Here is a 24549-nt window from a genome sequence, read left to right on the forward strand (position 1 = left end):
CTTGTCTGCATTAAATTCCATCTGCCATTTTTCAGTCCATTTCTTCAGGTGCTCCAGATCACACTGCAACTTCTGATAGTTTTCCTCGCTGTCCACTACACCCCCAATCTTGGTGTCATCTGCAAATTTGCTGACCCTGTTAACCACATTATCATCCAGATTGTTGACGTAGATGACAAGCAATGGAACCAGCACGGATCCCTGTGGCTCTCCACTAGTCACAGGCCTCCAATGAGAGACAAACATCTACTACCGTTTAAATAGAGGCACAGGTTTAAATCTCACAACAGTGGCTAAGGAATTTTCATACTTTATTATATCAGAGCTGTCGCTTCACAACTCTAGAAACTTGGGTTCAATCCTAACCTCAGGTGCTGCCTGCATGGAGTTTGCACGTTCTCCCAGTTTACTCTGGGTGTTCCAGTTTTTTTGCACACTCCAAAGGCGTGCAGGTTGGTGGGTTAACTGCCCCTAATGTAGGGTAGGTGGGACAATTGTTGGGGAGAATAAGTACAGGGAAAATTAGTCGGGGTGCAGAAATGAACCGCTCTGTGAGCCTGCACTGACTCGATGGCCAGATGGCCTCCTTTGCCATCGTTAAAGAAAAATGAACATCCTTCAGCATTCGTCATTATGACCCCACTGTGGTCTCAAGCCTCAACTTCCATTCCACTTCCAGCCCCATGACCTTGGGATCCCTATACTCCTCCAGTACCCATTACAGCCCTATCCTCCAGAATTCCCTCACTCAACCCCTCCCTTTTGCTAAGCTGCCTCTGGATCACCTGTCTGGCTTTCTGGATCGCTTGTCCAGTAACATAACTCTTCTCCTTTCATTTGGAAGGGGACTAACCCCAGCAGATAGCGGAGTGTGAAGAGAGAGGATGTGACAGTAATGTTGTCTCATGCCATCAGTGAATGTTAGTATCTCATCTGACCTCTTTCTTTGAGCAATACACACAACATGCTGGAGGATTCAGCGCATCAGTCAGTATCTATGGTGGGGAATGAACAGTTGACGTTTCGGGCCAAGACCCTTCATGTCCTGTTGGAGGTTCTCAGCCCAAAACGTCGACCGTTCTTTGCTTACCATTGCCTTCCGCACCACCTGGAGAACCTTACCTTAAAAACGTGCGTGAACAGGGATATTCTTTCCAGCACAGTGAGACACACTTCAGTCGCAATGTTGGCCTCCAGGAGTGACTGATGAATAACATCAGCGTCAGAATGTCCGTAGCCTGGTTAAAGGGAAAGTTTTATTACCACAACATTCAGTACCAATGGCCCACCTAAATCACAGCTTACAGGCATAAATTTCACAACTTAAAATGAAGCAAAGAACACCTCTAAATAAAACTGATTGCTTCTATGCTGCTGTAAATGAAGGACTTCAAAATCTACCTCATTTGCTGTTCTATGTTGTAAAATCCCAACGTGCAGTGAAGACACTGTGACATTACATAAATAGGATTGAAAGGGGAGATATATCAATCATGAAAATGGGGAGCAGACTTGATGGGCTGAATGGCTCCTATATCTTCGGTTAAAGTGTGAAGTGATGTAGAATGGAAGGACTTTTTCTAAGGAGTGCAGATTTTGTTAAATGAGAATAAATTCTAAGTAAACCCTTTCTCTGCCTCTCCTTCATGACAAGGTGTTCCAGAGTTTGGACCCAGTGACAACAAAGGAGCTCATGATACATTTCAAATCAAGAGTGTGCGTCATAGAGGGGAGCCTGCAGGAGGTGATACCTCGTCCCTCCTGGTGGTGAAGGTAGGGGGTTTCGGAGGATGTTGTAAGTGGCCCTTACTGCAGCCTCTGTGCTGCAGTGCTGGAGGGAAGTTGTTCAGGTACCAGTCAGCTGAACTGCTTTGTCCTGGATGTGAGCGGAGATCTCAGATTCCCACTGCCCTCCTGACTTCATCCTTTAATGGCTCAAACTGTAACAGGACCGTGACACTTCCAGTAGGAAAACAATGGTTCTTTATAGGACCATCATGCCTTTGAGTTTGCCTGTACAAGTTCAACATAGGCTTTACAGCTTTTATACCATTACCACGACCACCCTTACAGAGATTAGTGGGTCTGCACACTTACCCGACAAAGTGTGCAGGACCCAATAACTCCTGTGATTTAGGAAGAAATATAGAGATCAGAAGGTTCACATAACTGGAACATTGAGCGACTAACGCTGATTTACATTTTACTATGAACATTCCCACAAACCACTCCCCTACCCCTCAGTAGTAGAAGTAAATCCCAATTTAGACTATAATAAATGTGAAACTCAAACAGTTTAAATAAGGAATGAAATTTGCCTTTGGTTAAGACAATGCAGAAAAGGCTATTTGTTGTATTCCATATTCAAAATTTGGTTTCCTTGAAGCTGACTGACCTGGATTTTGGACATTGGGTACAATGTAGAGTCACCCAATACTGCCAGCCACCAAGAGTAAATTTCCTCCTCTCAGTTTCTTTAATTGTCCCAGAAGATGCATATTTTAACAAGATACCCGTTGATGTTTGCCCATAATCATCTCAAACTGAGAAGCGAAGGTATTGGACTTGACTCTCCAACAGCCAGTGGGGGTACCTCGTGCTACTTCTCTTGGAGGTGGTGTGACCCTCTGGTCAAGTCTATAACTCTCCCAAAGCTCCTTCCTTGCAAACACTATCAGCTCATTGGTATTCTCACTGCTCTGCGTGGTGCCCAGGTTGTCTCCTGCTCTGATGTATACACGTGACATCAAAGCAATGATGCGTGCCCTGAATTCTGGCAGTGATTAGGAGGGAGCAAAATATTCGTCCTCCACAATGATCAATTTCTCCACCAATGCATGGAAATCGTTGACCTGAGAGCAGTATCTGGGAAGGCACAGTCCCTTTAGACCAGGGGTTCCCAACCTGGGGCCCACAGACATTAATGGTAAGGCTCCATGGAATAAAATGGTTGGGAAGCCCTGCTTCAGACTCCCTGTAGGCAACCACATACAAACGACAAGAGGAGTACAACATCGCACCCATTCCCAACCTGTGGTAGAGTGCGCAGGTCCCAAATGGGACTCAGTCACCTCAGAACCTACAGAACTGAACTAGGCACAAATACCAAGGGACCAGGGTGAGCGGAAAGTGACCTTTTAATATCCTGCTGCTCCCTCTAAAGTTTTCATACCATAACAAAACTCAACTGCAATTCTGAAATCAAGGAAGGATTTCCCACACTTGGCAATGGTGCCTACACTTCAGAAATGCAGAAGGGATATATAAATTCCAGTTTTTCTTCTGGCTTTTGATGCCTCAGAGAGCTTCAATGCTATCTCCTCCAGGGCCTGGTGATCTATTGATCCTGTCTAAAACACTGTGTGCCCCATGATCAATTCCAGTCCATCTTGCATTGAGTGTAACTCAGAGCAAGAAGGGACTTCCCTCACCCTCCACACTAATTATCAGGGGTTACTCCCCCCAGATCTCCGGCCGGGATTTTAAGGGATACTGGGACGATAATGCAGTCAGTTAAGGGCGGAGCTCAAACTATACCTCTGATCTGGGTTGAGAGTCGGAAGCGTGAAATGGTGCAGACCTAAACCAAAAGAGGTGATGCGCTCTAGTCCGCCAGCAGTAGTGTCGCTGACTGAGAAACAGAAATAACCCTTCCCTCAGAGACAGCTGTGCAGATACAGGACACACATCTGAAGGGACAGGCTGCGAGGATACAACTGTTTGGGAATCTCCGTCCCTCTGGGATCAGAGCCGTAGCAACAACAAACCAACAAATGTAACCTTGCTGAGTCTTACCATTGTCTACAGAAATCCCAAGAACACTGGAAACCTTTCTTACACTGGAAACAGAGATAAGGTCATTTTATTACAAGGATACCGTCACCAGTAACACAGTCTTAACATGGACCCACATTCCTATTGGCTTTTAACAGGAGTACAACAGGACAAATATTTAACATTACCAAATCTTGCCTCATCATATGCTCCAGGAGCCAAATATATACATATATTTTACACATTCATTGTGAAGAGTCTCTCCCCCCCTCCCCAGTTTAAAGAAGTAGATCTTAAATTATTTTGGTGACATTTAATTCAACAGATCAACATTTCGCAGAATTGCAAACATTTCCTTGGTCCACGAAGAGTTATAAAAAGTTAGGAACACACACACACACATACACACACACACACACACACAGGTAAACAATAAGGATGGTATGAACCCTGACACACAGTAATCTGTTTATGCTGAGAGCTCAGGGCGTATTGTTCTAGGGACACACATAACCAATATATCATCTTGTTAATCAGACTTGATCTGCAGTTATTTTTGTACACCTGGTGCACTCTGTGTTGGTGAGGTATTCTTACAATGCCAGCATGTACTTTGGAATGCGTCTTTCAAAATGCAGTTATTGAGTTATACACAGACCACTAATCAATTACGTTAGTATGTCAGTGATGGTCAGTGGTATGGTCACGTTAACGGGGCAGCAGACTGGGTGAATCGAAGGGTAAGCAGCAATGGGAAACTTTGAACCTGCGGGGATTAGTGCAGTCATTTGCCGACGTAGATGTAAATTATTATAGAAATTAAAGATTGTTGCATTTGCCTGTATTTTTAAAGCCTATTACAGTGAACACTATTGACCAAAAAGCAAACTACACCAAATGTAAAATGAGACTTTAGTTCCTATCAGTATCCTAAGCAACTGGTGAGATTATGCAGTGAAAGACTGTTTATGACATTAAAATAATTAAGGACTTATCAGTTTTTAATAAGAGTTCTCGATATGAATTCAAATAAAGGGAATTAATCCCAATGTGGTCCAGATGTTTAATCTCGAAACCTGGCTGAGTTGCATGAACTAGTCCAGAACCAGTTGATCAGAGTTCTCAGAAAGACACTAATATTAACACAGCAAATAAAAGCAAGATGCCTTTGGAAACAACTAGCAGACCAAAAAGGACCATCAAACCACATCAGAGACTGACTGTAGGTTGATGAGTGAATGAAGGACTGTGCTTGTTCATTACAATTGAAGTTAATGCAGGTATCTTTGTTGGAAAGGATTATTGTTCCTTGCAGGTCTATGAGGACATAGTATTGCCTTTGCTCTCCTTTCAATGGGGAAGATGTGTTATTATGAGTGTACATAATAAAGAACTACAGTTCCCAGTGGGCAATGTGGGTGGGTCACTCCAGGACTGTAAGAGACGTTGGTGAGCTGCTCGCAATTGTAAGTAAAATGTTCCAGCATTAACCCATGTGAAGTTTGTCTTTGTTAAGAACAAACAGTTTAATGATGGATCACAATGAACCACATTTAGGGGCAGGAGAGTGGGTGCCCAGAGGTCACAATGTGGATTGGCAGACTAGTAGTGCAGGCTATTATCTAAACGGGGAGAAAATTTAGAGGTGCAAAGGGACTTAGGAGTCCTTGTGCAAAACTCCCAGAAGGTTAATTTACAGGTTGAGTCTGCTGTAAAGAAGGTAAATGCAATGTTGGCATTTATTTCAAGAAGAATAGAATATAAAACCAAGGAGATATTGATGAAGCTTTCTAAGACATTAGTCAGGATGTATTGTCATTGGAGAGAATCCAAAGGAGGTTCACGAGGATAATTCCAGGAATTAAGGGGTTTACATATGAGGAGCATTTGGTAGCTTTGGGCCTGTATTCACTGAAATTTAGAAGAATGCATGGAGATCTCATTGAGACCTACCGAATGTTGAAAGGTCTAGATAAGGTGGATGTGGAGAGGATGTTTCCTCTGGCGCGAGTATCCAGAACTACAGGGCACAGCCTCAAAATTGAGGGGCGACCTTTTAGAACAGAGGTAAGAAGGAATTTTTTTAGCCGAAGAGTGGTAAATCCGTGGAATACTCAGCCACAGACTGCAGTGGAGGCCAAGTCCAAGGGTATATTTAAAACAGATGATAGATTCCTGAGTGATTGGAACATCAAGGGATACGGTGAGAGTGGAGCAGACTCAATGGCCTAATTCTGCTCCTCCTTTTTATCGCCGGGGGAAGAGGGGAAATTGTGATAAATTGCTCTTTCAGCACATTGTTGTGGTTTGTAACGTGAAGTTGGATCACGAAGCAGATTCTGTCAAAGAAATAACCGGAAAAGTGAAAACCAGCAGGAGTTGTAGGGTACCGTACAGGGGGGTGCGGTTCCAACTAGACGGATCTTTCAAGGAGCCGACAAGTCAGCAATGGACTGAATAGCTCGCTATATATATAACCAAGTTTCATCCTGACCTCCGTGCTGTTCATGCGGAGTTTGATCAACCTCCTGCTGACCATGTGGATCTCCCCTGGGTGCTCTGTGTTCTTCCTGCATCAAAGGATGTGCTGTCGGAGGTTAATTGGTTACCTTCAGTGTGTGAGGAAGTGCAGACTGAATAAACTGGGAGTGGATGAGTGTGTGCGTGAGAGAATAAGTAGCTGGGTCACAGGGAAATAAGGACGGGTGGGCAGCTGAGGATTGCTCCCTGAGGAAGCAACATGGACCAGATGGGTTCACTCTGAGTCGGACAGATTTGTTTGAGAAATAATAGGGAGTTTAGCAACAGAAAATTCATTCCTGCTTCATCAATAACTGTACTTGGGCATGTTAATAAATACTAATGTTAGCTCAGTAATGGTAGTAACTCCTTTAACTACAGTATCCGTCCCCAGAGAAATTGAAAAAAGAAGTTCCACAATACATTCTTATCGGATGATATAAACGACACTTCTGGACCATCAACGGTTATGAGTTGCATCTGCAAAATGTTCCAAATCTGCTCCATCCCCAATTGATTTTCGTTGACATACTTTGTTTCAACCAATGGGAAATGTGGTGGTCCACAACCATGCTCTGGGGGTGGTGTGCTACGTCTGTACAAAGGAGGTGTTGCACTGATACCCTTGACCGTCCCTAGATGCCAGGTGACTTACTGTGGTTAAAAGTGTATGAGTTATCCAGGCTGCTCAGCTGCTGCAATCTGGCATGCATCATTCCTGCTCTATTGCGAGAAACAGGCAACGTTTGAGCTCTTTTCTCATGTGCAATACTCATGGGTCCTAACCCCTCTTGGTTCCTGCAAGATGGGGAAATGGGACAGAGCAAAGGTTAATGTCAGCACAATGCCGCAAAAGCCGAGGTGTTAGTGAAGCAGTCTTACTTTACGGCATGTCACTGAACTGGTTAGTCTACTTTTCCTATATTAACTGCACTTGGCCTCAATTGCGACCATTTAAAATGGAGGTATCGTCACCAGTCAATTTTCCAAGCCTAAGGAATTTTTGGTTCTCAGAATTTAGAAGCAATCGGAACAACAATTGGAAATTGAATGCTCAACTTCATTCAGGTGCACAAGACAATGTAAAGCTCTAATAATTACAAGTGAGTGTGAGTGAGGACACTGTTATCTAGTGGTTAAAGGCCAGAAATTCAACAGCAATAGCCAAGCACAATACAGTTAGTGACCACTTTCTTAGGGACAGGACTGGAACACAGCGTGACCCTCTGTTGTCGCCCATCCACTTCAAGGCTCGACATAGTTAGTTGAGTTACTCTTGCCTTCCTGCCAAGCTTGAACCAGTCCCTCCATTCTCCTCTTACCTCTGTCATTTTCAAGGCACTTTTGCCTGCAGAACTGCAGCTCATTGGATGTTTTTTTTTGGTTTCTAGCACCATTCTCTGTAAAAACTCTAGAGACTATTGTAGGCGAAAATCCCGAGAGATCTGCAGTTTCTGAGATACTCAAACCCGTCTGGCACAAACTAATCATTCCATCATCAAAGTCACTTCGATCAGGTTGCTGATGTTTGGTCTGAACCACAGCTGAACCTCTTGACCGTATCTGCATGCTTTGAATTGCATTGAGCTGCTGCCACATGATTAGCTGATTCAGTATTTGCATTATGTATTCGCAGGTGTATCCAATAAAGTGGCCACTAAGTGTAAAGGGACTGCTGCAATTGTTTTCACCTGTTACAGAAGTCCCCAAGCCAGCAGAACACCCTATGGTACAAACAACACACACAGAAGCAACGGGGAGCATATAACATGCAGAGCAACATGAAGTCAGATCTTACCCAAGAAGGGAAGGAGCCATACATATTTACTGTTTTGAGTTTAGCTTTTGCCATCGTGCAGGTGTGAAATGGAAAGAGAAGGTAGAATGTGTGTTAGGAGTAACTGGTGAATTCACTGCATCATACCACCACCCAGAGTTCATTATCACAGAGACCAGACCAGGTTAGTTCGTATAGAAATACTAGAAAATACGACCAATCCGACCAGAAGAATAAGTCAAAAAAGCTTCATAAAATTAACATTAGTTTCAGAAGTAAAGCTTCACTATCAGAGAATCACTCCAGTATTTGGGGAAAAAAAAAATTTTCAGGCAAATTGATAGTGTCCTGTAAAAAAAATATTTACCACACATTAATGAGCAACTGTGTGTTTAGGGAGAGCAGAATGGTGGGTTATAGTCCTGGTATGGGTAAATGGGATGAAACAGAAAAACCGGTCTGCACAGACTAGATGGGCCAAAGAGCCTTTTTCTGTGCCGCAGTGCTCTCTCGTTCTGCTTAACCGAAGTGGAATCTTTACCATTTATTTCAGGATTCACTGGGAACAGAGTTAGCAGTTGTGACTCATCTAGGGACTCGTCAGCTGTCAAACTGACTTTACACCAGCTCGGTTCTCAGTTAAGACCCAGACAAAATATATTTGTGTTACCCGAATGTGCAAGGTCTTCAGCAACTTGTAGTGGGTACTGGGACAAAATGGACTAATTTATTTTCATTCTAAATAATTCTTGGTAATATTGGAGACTGGAGATTCATTAAAAAAAATCAGTAACAGTTTAACCAGATTAGTGTAGGAAATACAGTAGCTGATCTCTGCACAGCAAGATCCCACAAAGTACCATGGCCGTGATCAGATTGTCTGCTTTACAGCCCTTTGCCTGGGGGATAAATATTACCCTGGTCATGTGGCATAGATTTAAGAACCTCGAATATATAACAGTATTTAAAACGTGTTTACCAGTATCAAAGGAACCTCTTTGAGCTGTGGTTGAAGGAGAATTATCTCCCTCGTGAGTCTGACCCAGGGTGGGTTAGGACTGGTTTTGGGAAAAGTTATCTTTTGATTTGCACTAATTGACCAGGTTATCTCAAGCAGCACTGAAGTAGAGCTGACGAAAACAACTGGCAAAATCTCAACCCTACTTCTCGATGTGACAGGGGCTTCACTATTCTTACCGACAGCTAACCCCAGCTTGCCCCTGTGGTGCCCCAACCCAGGACGTTCTCCACCTGGTCCAAACATGCCCTCTCACCAAGATCCCAGACAGCTCTGCCGTGGTACATCGACGTGACCACGAGCTGGAGGAGTAGCTTGACAAAAAGCAATTACAAGTGTGAAGAGAATAACATCTGCCATAGGAAACAACAACTGATACCTACTGGCCACGGAGGCAGTGATTATTAATGTTATTAAAGCTGATGCCAGCTATTGCACAGGGAGAATCATTACGTTTATAAGAATAACCCTGCTGGTTCCCAGCATTAAAACTTTGCTTAGTTTTTGAAGGACCAAGACAGAGTGGACATGGAAAGGATGTTTCCAATAATGTAGGCGTCTAGGACTAGGAGGCACAGCCTCCTGAATAGAAGGTTGTCTCTTTACAACAGAGACTGAGGAGGAATTCCCTTAGCCAGAGAGCGGTGAATCTATGGAATTTGTTGCCAATCAGTTGTGGAGGCCAAGTCATTGGGTATACTTAAAGCAGAGGTTGATAGGTTCTTGATTTGTAAGGGTGTCAAAGGTTATGGGGCAAAGGCAGGTGAATGGGGTTGAGAGGGTAAATGAATCAGCCATGACTGAATGGCAGAGCAGACTCGATGGGCTGAATGACCAAATATTTTGTTCCTATGTCTTATAGTCTTTCTGATTCCTCAATCTCTCTTCCTTCTCTTCCCCCCCACCCCCCATTCCATTGTCAGAAGATAGAATAGTTTGAGAACATGTACCACCATGCTCAAGAACAGCTTCTATCCCGCTGTTATGAGAATCTGGAACTGACCTCTTCTATGATAGAGATGAACTCTTGATTCTAAAATCTACCTTGGCAAGACTCTTGCACTTTATTTGTTTAACTGCACTGCACATTCGCTGTAATAGTGATGGGGTATTCCACGTTCACCTGTTGTTTTTCACTTTGTACACCCTCAGTGTATTTATGTATGGAATAGTCAGCATGGATAACAGGCAAAGGGAAAGCTTCCTGTATCTCGGTACATGTGATTGCAATAAACCCATGGCAGCAATTATTGCATTACTGTTTGAGAGATCTCACTGTGCAGCCCAGAGCTTTTTCAGACTTCTTCAAAGGTACTTAACCGACTGTGAAGCATTCTTGTGGGGAGTTTTTTGGTTTAGAAAGGGGTTCCCCACCTTTTTTATGCCATGGACCAATACCATCAAGCAAGGGGTCCGCAGACCCCAGTTTGGGCACCCCTGCTTTAGATGGTCCTATAGAAAAGCAACATTTTCTCTCTTCTCTCATCTAATATCTGAAAAGAAACACACACCAGCGTTCCTGAGCAATGAACAGATTCAGGACCAGTACCTTGCAATGTATCGTTTCCCCATGTAACGGAACTGGTGAAGACAGACTCTGTTGAAAAGGAAGATTTAATATTCAGCATTGCATTATTGAATACGTACAATAGCTCCGGAGGCCACATAGATAATGATTCATCAACAACACCAAAGACTGGACAGCACCTTGTAAACAACAAAGAAATGTGCTTCCCAACTATACACATAATAAATATATTTTTCCTTAATAAATCAGAGGTGAGATAAGGAAACTGTCTTTCACTGACCGAGTATGATCTGGATTTGGTTGAATGGAGAGGCAGTGAAAACAGATTCCACAGGGGGATTACGGACAGACTTTACACCTACACGAGCTGATGTCTCAGGAAGGGGGTATCCATCGACAGGGACCCCCACCATCCATGACCTCTTCTCCATGCTGCTGTCAGGCAGGAGGTACAGAAGCCTGAAGACCCACACATGCAGGTTCAACAGCAGCACCTTTCCCACTGCCACTGGGTTCTTAAACTGACCCAAAAAACCCTCTGAGGACACCTTCAAGGGGCAGCACCTCAAGAAGGCAGGATCCATCAGTAATGACCCTGCCTATTTGGGACATGACCCCCCCCCCACCCCCCTTGTTACTACCATCGGGAAGGTGGTACAAGAACCTGAAAACTCACATTCAGCAGTTCGGGAACAGCTTCTTCCCCTCTGTCATGCCATGTTTTTAAACAGTCCATCATTCCTTTCATTGCACTTCTTATTTATGGCTGTAATTTATAGTAACTTCATGCCCTTAGCAACAAATTTCACGTCATATAAGTCTGACATATCTGCAGACTCTTACTGCAATAAGCCTGACATATCTGCAGACTCTTACCCACATTGCAAGAAAGATTATGGACGTGGAACAAATTGTGCAGCTATTTCAGTTAGCACAGGCACAACGGACCGATCCTTCATCGGGGACCCCCGCCACCCAGGCCACGCTCTCTTCTCACCGCTGCTATCAGGAAGGTGGTAAAGGAGCCTCAGGACCCACACTACCAGGTTCAGGAATAGTTATCACCCCTCAACCAACAGGCTCTTGTTCCCGAGTGGATAACTTCGTTCGCTGTATCACTGAACTGTTCCCACAGCTCACGGACTCACTTTCGAGGAGTCTTCATCTCATGTTCTCAAGACTTATTTATTATTTATTGTTATTTTCTTTTGTATTTGCAGAATTTGTTGCCTTTTACACAGTGGTTATTCGCCAGTCCTGTGTGCAGTCTTTCAGTGATTCTATTGTGTTTCTTGGATTTACTGTGAACCCCCGCAAGAATAATGGATCTCAGGGTGGTATATGGTGACATATATGTACTTTGATAATAAATTTACTTTGAACAGTCTTTGGAACAACATGATTCTCCATTACCGCAAGGATCCAGTGCTCAAATACACTCACTCTAAGATGGTGAAGAAGTCCATCGTCTCTGGGCTAGAAGCTTTGTTCCAGTAAGTAATCAATGCATCTATAAAATAAATATGTAATTATGCATTATTCCCTCAACCATTGTAAGAATAAGATTCAAAACCTCCACTAATTCCAGGTGACTTCTAGCCCATGACTGCTTGAGGTGGTAGAGCATTTGGGATGGCACTTCACATCTCAAAGCCATTTTCTGAGGGTACAGAGGATCCAAGCGTAACATCAGGGGAGTAGACCACCTCACATACCACCCACCCGCCCTTCCCCTGCAGCCTGCTCCATCGATGTCAGTGGAAGGATTCGCAGTGGCCCACAGAAAAGGAGCAGAGAAACAAATCATCCTCCAGCCAAACTGCCTCAGAAGGAGGAGAAAGGAATGTAAAAGCTACAGTAGAACCAGAGGTAGGCCATTCAGCCCCTTGATTCTGTCCTACCATTTGAAAAATATCATGCCTCATCTTTTATACCGCTAACTCCTAATGTCCACTTTTCCTTAAGATATAGTTTTAATTACTTATAATGAAGGCTTAACTCTACAATTGTTGTGATATAAAATGATTTTGCCATCGAAAATGTATTTATTTATCTACTGAGGCAGCGCATAACAGGCTCTACCGGCCAGCAACCCCCAGTTTAACCCTAGCCTGGTCACAGGACAACTTACAATGACCAATTAACCTACCAACTGGTACGTCTTTGGACTGTGGAGGGAAACCGGAGCATCTGGGAGAACCCAGTTGATCAGAGGGAGAATGTGCAAACTTCAGCCAGACAACACCCGAGGTCGGGATCGAACCTGGGTCTCGGACACCAGTGAGGCCGTGGCTCGACCAGCTGCACTGCTGTGCTGCCTCTTCCTCCTCTGACTGGTTGATTTTCGGGGAAGAGAAAGGTAAATTTGTTTAATCCATTCTAGTGGTGTAAATCCGGAGAATCCGGACACCGCATCGGAAAGTCTCTGCTTCCTTCTCTCCAAGCCCATTATGTCATCTCAGAGGAGAGGTGCCCAGAGCTACTTACCGTGTTCCTGAAGTGGTTCAACAACAGCTTCCTACTGCCTCTGGATCTCCTTTACCCAATGCAATTACTTCACTGTGCACTGAGAACTACAGACACCCAGTGGGCATTTCATGAGGGGCACCTGTAAATCTGCTCACTAATGCAAACTAGGGACCTTCTCCATTAACCCTTTCAGTCCGACCGTCGTGCTGGCTGAACTCCACTGCATTCCAGGGCCGACCATTCAATGCCACACCCAGGGTTGGCCACTTCAGACAGGCTGGACTGGTTTCCAATGGATTACTGACTCCTTGCTGAGATGATGCAGAACTTTTTCCACACAAAGGGTGGTCTCAATGTGGGATGAGCTGAGGCAGCTACAATAACAACTTCAAAGAGGCAGCTAGACAGGTCCATGGATTGGGAATGTTTGGAATGTTATGGGCCAAAGAGAACGAGCTTAGGTGGGAGATCTAAATCATCTTGGGCCAGTTGGTCTGAAAGGCCTGTTCCAGAGCTATACAACTCTAGCAAAAATCCCCTCAGTCATTCCACCCATCCTAGTTCTCATAGCAACAAGGGAAAGGAGGCACTTGTCCGCTGCTGGGTGCTGGGTGCTTGGGTGGGTTTCGGGTGCTGGCGGCTTACCCTCAGACATGCTCTTCAACACGTGCAGGAAGCACATGAGCAGACTCCTGATCTCCGCCTGCTCCAGCTTGTCACAGCGCACAATGCAGCTCCCGACACAACCGTGGCTCTGAGAGAGATGGATACACTGGTGAAAATTCGTTCCCGTTGGCAAAGGGCAGAGCAATTTTCAAAGCAAGCGTCACTTCTCAAACAGGAGGCTGTTTTAACACCTCGCTGGCTGTGGTGAGCTGCTGAACAGATTCGTCTTCAATGAATAGAAGGATCAACCCACACCTTCATACAACATTGGTAGAACCACCAAGCCATGCAATAATCAGTACGTTGTTGTATGATGACACAAGCAAAATTAACTTCATTTATCTCCTGCCTATCAGACTTGCAAAAACTCAACTCAGACCATAAGTCAGGAGCAACTGGGCCTTTCACCCCATTGAATCTTCTCCAGCATTCAATAAAGCAGCAACCCCATTCTCCTGCCTTGTCCCTGTAACCCTTAATCTCCTTAAGAACCAAGAACCTGTCAATTGCTGATCAATCACAGGAAAGAAATCTGTCATCCTTACCCACCTGATCTCGACGTGACTCCAGACCCGCCAGGCTAGATAATACTTAACTACTCTACTCCACCACTGCTTGACCTGGGAACAATTATGAACTGGGAGTAAGTGTCGACATTGCCAGCAACATCCACTTCTTGTGAATTAACTAAAAAGTGTGCAGGGATGAGGGGTTCGATAAAATACCAGATGAGTCACCATGGGGGCTTAGTTGGGGGAACTAGTTTGGACAGGAGGAAGGGAGGGACAGCTTTAGCACAGGTATATGGAGGAATTTAAGGTGGGGGGTTATATGGGAGGCACGGTTTGAGGGTCAGCACAACATTGTGGGCCGAAGGGCCTGTATTGTGCTGTACTACTCTATGTTCTATGTTTAGGAAAGGGATTCCTCAGTTTGAGCCTCAAAAAGAGGTGCAGTCACCAGTGGTAGAACTTTGAATTTAGAGGATGATCAAAAGTTTAGAACTGGAAGGGAACAGAAGGCACGTGGGGTCAAAGGTGGAAGAGAGATACAGATAATTTAAGTGAGTGGGCAAGGGTCTGGCAGATGGAGTACAATGTTGGTAAATGTGAGGTCATCCACTTTGGAAGGAAAAATGGAAGAGCAGGTTTAAATGGTGAAATATTGCAGCATGCTGCTGTGCAGAGGGACTTGGGAGTGCTTGTGCATGAATTACAAAAGGTTGGTTTGCAGTGCAGCGGGCTATCAAGAAGGCAAATGGGATGCTGGCCTTCATTGCTCGAGGGATTGAATTTAAGAGCAGGGAGGTTATGCTGCAACTGTACAGGGTACTGGTGAGCCGCATCTGGAGTATTGCGTGTAGTTCTGTTCTCCTTACTTGAAGAAGGATATACTGGCTTTGGAGGTGATGCAGAGGAGGTTCACTAGGTTGATTCCAGAGACGAAGGGGATTAAACTACGAGGAGAGATTCAGTCGCCTGGGATTGTGCTTCCTGGAATTCCAAAGAATGAGAGGAGATCCTATGGAAACATATAAAATTATGAAAGGGATAGATAAGATAGAGGCAGGAAAGTTGTTTCCACTGATGGGTGGGACTAGAACTAGGGGGCATAGCCTCAAGATTTGGGGGAGTAGATTTGGGACAAAGATGAAGAGGAACTGCTTTTCTCAGAGAGAGGTGAATTGGTGGAGGAGTGGAGGCTACCTTAGTAAATATATTTAAGACAAGGTTGGATAAAGTTTTGCACAGTAGGGGAATTAAGGGTTATGGGGAAAAGGCAGGGAAGTGGAGATGAGTCCATGGCCAGATCAGCCATGATCTTATTGAATGGCAGAGCAGGCTCGATAGAATGTGACAACAAGGTTAGAATTGCATTGGAGTAGGCATCGATGAGCCAAGACCAAAGTGTGGCTTCCAAAGTGGAATTCTCTTGGGGAAATCTGACCATTCCTGCAACACGAGATTTATGGCCCATTCCCCACGCCACCCCATTACCCTTGTGGAGATGGGGTGAGCTGTCACCTTGATCAACTGCAATGCAGGTGGTGAAGGTGCTCCCAACGCTGTAGGAGCTGGAGTTCCACTCAGCACAGATTTCATTGGGTAATGTGAAACTGTGACGCTGAACGGCAGTGTGCTCTACCATTCTACATCCTCCTTTAGTCAGGATAAATGGAGGATAAAATACTTCTAACCATTAGAATTATCACTGAGGATCAGCTAAGCATCAGCCCATCCCTCACTGATTTCAGTCCTTAGCTGTACAACACGATGGTACCAGGCTGAGTTTTTACCACTGACGTGATGTGCTGGGAGAACTTATAATTAACGTGATTGCACAGCCACGCTCACACCCATCTCCTGCACCGAGCGCCAAAGGCCACACGACAAAGCAAGACAATGATTAACAGTGATGCAAGAACTGTTCTTACCAACTCCACCTCAGTGACTGAATGAGCTGACCTGACCGGGAGTTGGGTGCGGGGGGGGGGGGGGTCTGTTCAGTGCATCTCAAGGGGGTAATGCTGATGTGAGGGGCACTTTTTTTTTTTATATATATACGGAGTGTCTGGAGTAGATTACCGAGGGTAGTGGTGGAAGTTGGGAGTTTAGAAGGCTTGGTGATAGATGCACGAGTAGGAAGGGAATGCAGGGATAGGAGGAGACATTTAGTATAAATTGGCATGAAGATTGCTACAACATTTTAGGCCAAATGGCCTGTCAGGAACTGTACTGCTTTACATTCTAATGATTTGGTTTTAAATGGCTGAAAATAACCCACAACATTATTTCAAGGAACTCCAAGCCTGGCTACGGAAAGAGTTGGGTTGGGCAGGGCATGCGGCGAGCAACACAATTCTATAAAAACACAGAGCTACAGAAACTCCAAAGGCCTCATCCCTGCGAAAGGAAGGGCCTTCATCTAGAAGATGTATGAAGTCATGTGATGGAAGCTACTAGCCCGTGGAAGCCACAGGGCTGATAAACCTTCTGTGACCCAGCAGAATGGGCCAGGACAGAGGACTCCGGTGAGATGCTGCAGGAGGAAACTGGACCCCAGTGAGAGGCTTAAGTAAATAATTAAGTTTCATAAGGGAAGGACGTTATGGAGACAGTGTATTTGAGATTCACAACCTATAATACGGCAATTGTCACATCAGGCACCTTCTAAAGTCACAAACTGGTTGGAGTTGCTACTAACAGTTTATTTCACTCAGAGCATCCAATATACAAGAGTTAAGTACTTCAAGGAGTGGGAGAGACAGGGCAGCATGCAGAATTCTCTCCGGAAGGGCTGGGACGGACAAAACAGAAAAATCCATGGTAACACAGTTCCTCCGTGCCGACTTTGAACTTTCCTCAGCCTCCTGGTTAGTCTGCTTAGCCAAAGCGGAGTGCCTCCTGACAAGCCTCTCTCTCTGTTAGTACAAGGAAGAAGGTGACGTGGTCAGGTTCAAAATGAAAGTCGGGCAAGACCAACGTAAACGGACAGGCTTTAGTGCGGTCACGAGTGTCAGCCGCGGTGGATGAGGTGCAAGCCTTTCCGCCACAACAGTCACTTCATCAATCACCCGCTTAAGCTTTGAGACAGCAGAAGCTGGAAACCTGGGGCAACACAAGATCGACTGGAGAAGAGACTGCAGCTAACGGAAATAAGAAGCAACGCCCACAGGGGCTGGAGGAACTCAATGGGTCGGGGAGCATCTGTGGAGGGAAAAGGACAGTCGAGACCCTTCAGCTGGACTGGAAAGAGGGGAGGTAACCAGTATAAAGAGGTGGGGGAAAGTGGTGGAGCACGGGCTGGTGGGTGATGGAAGAGAGGGAATAACGTTAGAAGCTGGGAGGTGATAGGTGGAAGTGATGAAGTGCTGACGAAGATGGAATTTGATAAGAGAGGACAGAGGAGCATGGAATAAAGGGAGGACGTGGGTGGGGAACTGGTGAGAGAAGTGTGTGGGTGATGGACAGATAGAGAGGGTAGGGACAGGAGGAGGGGAAATCACTTTTGTGCGTTGTTGAAGAAACCAAGGTGTTTTTAGACCCAAAATGTCGACAGTTCCCTTCCTCCCATAGATGCTGCTTGGCCTGCTGAGTTCCTCCAGCAGATTGTCTGCTGCGCCCCTTTCAGTGTGCTGGGAAGGGTTAGGCTGGTACTGAGCAGCACAACGATGCGGAAGTGGTTCCTGCTCTGACCGTGAACGGTTACAGATGTGGGGCTGCATTCCTTCATGCTCAATTGTTCACGGAGATTCTCTGAGTGTCAGGTTCCGAAATGAACCAGGCTCCCTTGGTACGTCTCAACCTGACCTGTCAATTCCCAGTGTGAGCCCAGTTCAGCGAGCCTCCGCTCCGATCGTGATCCTGAAATCTCCTGGGTGAAGGAGACATTGGCCAAGGACCTCTGCTGCAAATTCCATGCCGTCTAAGATCTGGCAAAACCACTAAATCGAAAGGCAAACCACTGCAGAGACTGCTGGGAGATGCTAAGCACCAGCAAACTCTGGGCCAATTGGTGGGACACAACACAACCAACAGATGGGTCCTGTCGAAAAGCTTAATCGCTAAAGATTAAAGACCTTAAAGATTAGCTTTATCAATCACACGAACATGGAAAGAACGAAACATACAGTGAAATGCGGCAACAACCAACACAGTCTGAAGATGTGCAAGAGGCAGGCTGCAAGTGTTGCTGGATTTCTGGCACCAATATAGCACGTCCACATCTTACTAACCCACAGATCTTTAGAACGTGGGAGGGAACTGGAGAACCCAAAGGAAAACCACGCAGTCACAGGGAGAATGTACAAACTCCTTACAGAGGCAGAACTAAACTTGGGTCACCAGTGCTGTAAAACATTGCACAACTGTTAAGCTACCATACCACTTGGAAACACTGAAGTTTGCCATTACTTGTAAGAGAGAAATTACCTTATCCAGGGAGTTGCTCTTCTCTGCGTTTCGTTCAGGAAGACTGGTGCCAGAGTCTGTGCTTATCAGGGAGCCCCTGGAGTCAGCATGTCTCACAGCATTGATGGACGGGGTAGAGGACCCATGTGGAGAAGCTGTGGATGGATACAAAACTCACACTACTTGGTCTGCAAGAATGATCCCAGGAACTAAACCTTTAATGAATGAGGACCGTTAGATACCTCTGGGCCTGTACTCCCTGGAGTTCGGAAGGATGGGGGGAGAATTTTACTGAAACCTACTGGATACAGAAAGGCATGGGCAGAGTGGACATCAAGATGAGTTTCTATCAGTGGAGAATCTAGAATCCGAGGACACAGCCTCAGAGTAAAGCAACATCCCTTACTAATGAAGATGAGGAGGAATTTTTTTTCAGCCCGACAGTGGTGAATTGCTTGATTTTGTTGCCCCTGAGGGCAGTGGAAGCCAAGTCATTGGATGCATTTAAGGCAAAGATCAGTAGTTCTTGGTTGATGTGGGGGTTTAGGGCTACGGAGAGAGAGCGGGAGAATGGGTTTGAAAAAAAATTAGACATGATTGAAAGGCAGAGCAGACGACAGGCCTAACGGCCTAATTCTGCTCCTACCCTCTGATCCCATGAATCTCCACTGTTGCCAAATTATGCACAGTAAGCTCCAATAAACTATCATGCAAATGATGTTTGTGCGAAGTTGGTTGAAGTTCATGCATTGAACTCTGAAGAAAAGCAGGGAAGTATTCCCAGTGCAAAGGATCCCAGAGGGGTAGAAGAGATTTTGGTCTAAATTCTTATCCCAAAGCACCCCCCGCACCCCCACTACTTCACTGAAAGACTGAAAGTCTCCCCTGGATTTTGACGCCTCAGACTTTGAATTCACAACATTCAGACCCCGAATTTGGAGTTCGACCCCCCCCACCAACCCCCACAAGGACTTGAGTGTGGTGATGCAGTGTTAATCCGCTCCACAGGTCACTCTGCTCTCAAGCACTGAAATAAAACAAACTGCCAAAGCTGGAAACCTGAAGCAAAACAGAAAATGCTGGAAAGACTCGGTAGGTCAGGCAGCATCTGTGGAGGGAGAGAAACAGGTTCAATGTTTCAGGGTAAAGACCCTTGTATCTGCTCCTTACCTGTACCGGAAATGACTCCGAAAACATCCCTGTGGATGCTGCTATCCAGTGAGTTTCCAGACCTCTGAGGTGTGGTGGTGCCTGCCCCTGTCTGTAAGATGTGCAGAGGATCTTCCTTCCTCCCCTGGATGGAAAAACAAGATTAGCTCATCTCTTCTCTCCCTGTACCCTTTCCTCCCCTCTTTCCACCTTTCCCTGTCCATCTGTAAAAACCAGGAGCTCTCCCTACCTTCCCCCAGCTCCAATGGATGAATATCAAACAGCATCCTTATCACCATTCCTTTCCCCACAGACGCTGATCAACCAGCTGAGCATTTTCAGTCCCAATTCAATTTTATCCGTCAGTAATCCAAACTCGGTGAAGCCAAACAGGTGACTCCAGAAGTTAATCAGAGATAGAACCAGCACATACAAAATGATGGAGTAACTCAACAGGTCAGGCAGTATCGATGGAAATGAATAAATGTCGGTTTTTCGGGATGAGACCCTTCTTTAGGACTGAGAAGGAAGGGGGAAGAATGCCAGAATAAAAAGGTGGGGGGAAGGGAAGGAGGCTAATTTGAAGCTGAAAGGTGAGGCCGGGTGGGTGGGAAAGGTCAAGGGCTGGAGAAGAAAGAATCTGACATGAGAGGAGAGCAGATCATAGGGGAAAGGGAAGGAGCAGGGGACCCAGGGAGATAGAACCTTAAAAAAAATTTAGGTCACCCACTTCTCTCAAGCTCTACAGACACAAACTGCAACCTTCAGTTACCAAACAGACTAAACTTCAAGAGATTTCATCCCAAACACTATTCTCCTAACATCTCTAGCTGTCTTTCAGACCTTTCTGAAACTCTCCTCTTTGATCAAGCTTTAGGTCTTTTGCCCTAAAATCTCATAACATGGCTCGGAGTCAACTTTTCTCGACCTTCTTGGAACATTTTATCATGTTAAGGGGACTCCCTCTGCAATTGGACCCTCGACTTCCAAAACCGGAAGACCACAATCTGTGCGGATTGGTGATAACATCTCCTCCTCGCTGAGGATCAACACTGGTGCACCTCAGGGGTGTGTGCTTAGCCCACTGCTCTACTCTCTCTATATCCATGGCTGTGTGGCTAGACATAGCTCAAATACCATCAATAAATTTGCTGATGATACAACCATTGTTGGTAGAATCTCGGGTGGTGATGAGAGGGCATGCAGGAGTGAGATATGCCAACTAGTGGGGTGGTGTCGCAGCAACAACCTGGCACTCAACATCAGTAAGACGAAAGAACTGATTGTGGACTTCAAGAAGGGTAAGACGAAGGAGCACATACCAATCCTCATAGAGCGATCAGAAGTGGAGATAGTAAGCAGCTTCAAGTTCCTGGGTGTCAAGGTCTCTGAGGACCTAACCTGGTCCCAACATATCGATGCAGTTATAAAGAAGGCAAGACAGCGGCTATACTTCATTAGGAGTTTGAAGAGATTTGGTATGTCAACAAAAACACTCAAAAACTTCTACAGATGTACCTTGGAGAACATTCTGACAGGCTGCATCACTGTCTAGTATGGAGGGGCTTCTGCACAGGACCGAAAGAAGCTGCAGAGGGTCGTGAATTTAGTCAGCTCCATCTTGGGTACTACCCTACAAAGTACCCAGGACATCTCCAAGGAGCAGTGTCTCAGAAAGGCAGCGTCCATTATTAAGGACCCACAGCACCCAGGGCAGGCCCTTTTCGCACTGTTTCAGAAACAGTTTCTTTCCCTCTGCCATCCGATTCCTGAATGGATATTGAACCCTTGGACACTACTTCACTTTTTTGATATATATTATTTTTGTTTCTGCATGATTTTTAATCTATTCATTATACATATACTGTAATTGATTTACTTATTTATTTTTTAGTTTTTCTTCTTCTTCTATATTATGTATTGCATTGAACTGTTGCTGCTGTTAAAAAATTTCACGACACATGCCAGTGACAATAAACCCGATTCTGATTCTGACTTTGTAAATGAGGTACTCTGAATTGTCCATATGGAAACTCCACCTTCCAAACTTAACACCTCTCCCACCCAGAAGGACGGGGACAGCAGGCACAGGGGAACACCAGCACCTTCAGGTTTACACCATCCTGACTTAGAACCAGATCAATGACTCCTTCATCATTGTTGGCTCTGAATCCTGGTACTCTCTCCTCAACAGCTCTGTGGGAGCAGCTTCGTCACAATGACAAGGTCAAGGGCTCACTTGAACTTTCTCAGTGGGTAATTATACCATAAGACCACAAGACATAGGAGCAGAATTAGGCCATTTGGCCCATTGAGTCTGCTCTGCCATTTCATCATGGCCGATCTTTTTTCCCTCTCAGCCCCAGTCTCCTGCCTTTTCCCCTTATCCATCCATGCCCTGACCAGTCAAGAATCTATCAACCTTTGCCTTAAGTTCCACAGATTCACCACCCTCTGGCTCAAGAAATTCCTCCTCATTTCCACTCTAAAAGGATGCCCCTCTCTTCTGAGGCTGTCCTCTCTGGTCTTAGACTCCACCCACCATAGGAAACATGCTCTCCACATCTACTCTATCAAGGTCTTTGAACATTCGATAGGTTTCAAAGAGGTCACCCCTCATTCTTCAGAATTCCAGTGAGTACAGGCCCAGAGTCATCAAACTCTCTTCACATGACAAGCCTTTCAATCCTACAATCATTTTTATGAACTTCCACTGAACCCGCTCCAATACCAGCACATCCTTTCTTAGATACGGGGCCCAAAACTGCTCACAATACTCCAAATGAGGCCTCACCGATGCTTTATAAAGCCTCAGCATTACATCCTTGTTTTTTTTAAGGAAATAGCAATAATCAGCACAGCAACTAATGAGATTCTGTGCATCTTCTTGTGCTTTGTACAGATGAACCTGAGTTTTGCTCATTTCCTCTCAATAACTTCCTTTATCTTTATAATTTCATAGTTACTGTGTTCTTACTCCTGCACTTTCAGACAGCTTTCTGCAGCATCAAGACTTTGATATCTGGCAATAATTATTACTTTTTCTAATCTTATGCCAGCCCATTAATTCCTCAATGCCAATGGATCAGAGGTCGGGTGTCCCATCACCATTTGTAGAAATATATTTCATGTGAACCCCCGTTACTGCTTCTTCGAATATTTCACTGTGCATATCTTTAAGCAGAATTTTTCAACAAATTTTAAGTGAATCAAACCTCAGGCTTGTGAAACTGGGTTTACTTTAGCTGAGAAAGTCCACTCCTGCTTCACTTTCTCCTTTTCCATTAACGATATTAAATGTAATTGATTGATAGAACATAGAAATCTATAGCACATTACAGGCCCTTCGGCCCACAATGTTGTGCTGACCATGTAACCTACTCTAGAAACTGCCTCTATGTTTCTAAGCTCCATGTACCTATCTAAGAGTCTCTTAAAAGACCCTATTGTATCCCCCTCCACCACCATCACTGGCAGCCCTCTCCATGCACCTACCACTCTTTGTGTGAAAAACTTACCTGACATCCCCTCTGTACCTATTTCCAAGCACCTTAAAACTATGCCCCTTCGTTTTAGGCATCTCAGCCCTGGGAAAAAGTCTCTGGCTATCCACACGATCAATGCCTCTCATCATCTTATACACCTCTGTCAGGTCACCTCTCATCCTCTGTCGCTCCAAGGAGAAAGGCCAAGTTCACTCAACCTATTCTCATAAGGCATGCTCCCCAATCCAGGCAACATCCTTGTAAAATTGAATGATGATTGTTATTCCCATAATGCTCCCTCTCAGCCGCCCAGCTTCACTTCCTAACCAATTCATGACCATTGATTTTATTGTTCCGTTCACAAGCAATGCGTTGAAGGATTACCAAGCTGTACCACTCCACATGAGACTGAAGCCAGACTTAGGAGCTTCAGGCTGCAAAGTTATCTCCTGACTGTGAACACTAACAGGTAAAAGACACTACTCACATTGCTGGGCTGGTTGATCGGGAACGGTGAGCAGTCTTTGACGTTTATACGTTGGACGTTGTCCAGGAGAAGCCCAAACAGTGGCAAGTACAACGTGGCAATCCTGGCTTGCTGGCCCTGTGGGGAGATGGATTTTCCAGTCAGCAATCTATTGGTTAAGTCAGTAGTACCTGCAATCGTGGTGCACACATAGCACACAATAAAATCACTCTACAACATTTACACCCTGGTTTGCAAACATCACAGGGGAACTTCCATAAGACATTGGAGCAGAATTAGGCCAATTGGCCCAACAAGTTTGCTTTCGATCATGGCTGAATCTATTTTCCGTCTCCACCCATTTTCCTGTCTGCTCCCTGTAGCCTTTAATCGACAACCTATCAACCTTCGCTTCAAGTAAACCCACTGACTTGGCCTCCACAGCAATGAATTCCATGGATTCACCACTATCTGGTGCACCATTAAGACAGTTCTGTGTGTGACAAAGGATTGTTTGTCTCAATGTTTTGGCAGACTTAACAGTTCCAGAAGACTGTGATCTTACACTAAGTTCCACAGTGCAAGTGAGTGAGCATCACCAATGACCTGCCCTGGTCCAACCACATACAGTAGAGCCAGTCAACAAAATTCACCAGCACCTCAACTTCCTCCAAGGGTTAAAGAAATGTGGTACGGCCCCATCGACCCTTCCAGGTTTTTATCAGTGTACCATAGAAAGCATCCTATCCAGATGCATTACATCTTGGAAAGGCAACTGCTCTGCCAG

General features: G+C 45.1%; 1 protein-coding gene across 7 annotated transcripts in view; it reads right to left on the reverse strand.

Moving 5' to 3' along the window:
• The window catches only part of LOC140198021 (dedicator of cytokinesis protein 9-like), a 352664-nt gene that overhangs the window by 56564 nt on the left and 271551 nt on the right, over positions 1-24549 (reverse strand). For 2 of the 7 annotated variants that reach the window (XM_072258835.1, XM_072258832.1), the window contains exons 32-39: positions 23784-23900; positions 19833-19956; positions 18684-18817; positions 13732-13840; positions 12061-12127; positions 10639-10686; positions 3796-3839; positions 1123-1238 (exon numbers count right to left, since the gene is read on the reverse strand). In XM_072258835.1, the coding sequence (XP_072114936.1) occupies positions 1123-1238; positions 3796-3839; positions 10639-10686; positions 12061-12127; positions 13732-13840; positions 18684-18817; positions 19833-19956; positions 23784-23900 (759 nt within the window). Of the gene's footprint in view, positions 1-1122; positions 1239-3795; positions 3840-6949; positions 7093-10638; positions 10687-12060; positions 12128-13731; positions 13841-18683; positions 18818-19832; positions 19957-23783; positions 23901-24549 lie in introns of those variants that run through there. The other 5 variants (XM_072258830.1, XM_072258833.1, XM_072258831.1 and 2 more) reach the window with 3 other exon arrangements.

The sequence above is a fragment of the Mobula birostris genome, chromosome 5 (genome assembly GCF_030028105.1).
Source record: "Mobula birostris isolate sMobBir1 chromosome 5, sMobBir1.hap1, whole genome shotgun sequence".
Classification (NCBI taxonomy): Eukaryota; Metazoa; Chordata; class Chondrichthyes; order Myliobatiformes; family Myliobatidae; genus Mobula; species Mobula birostris.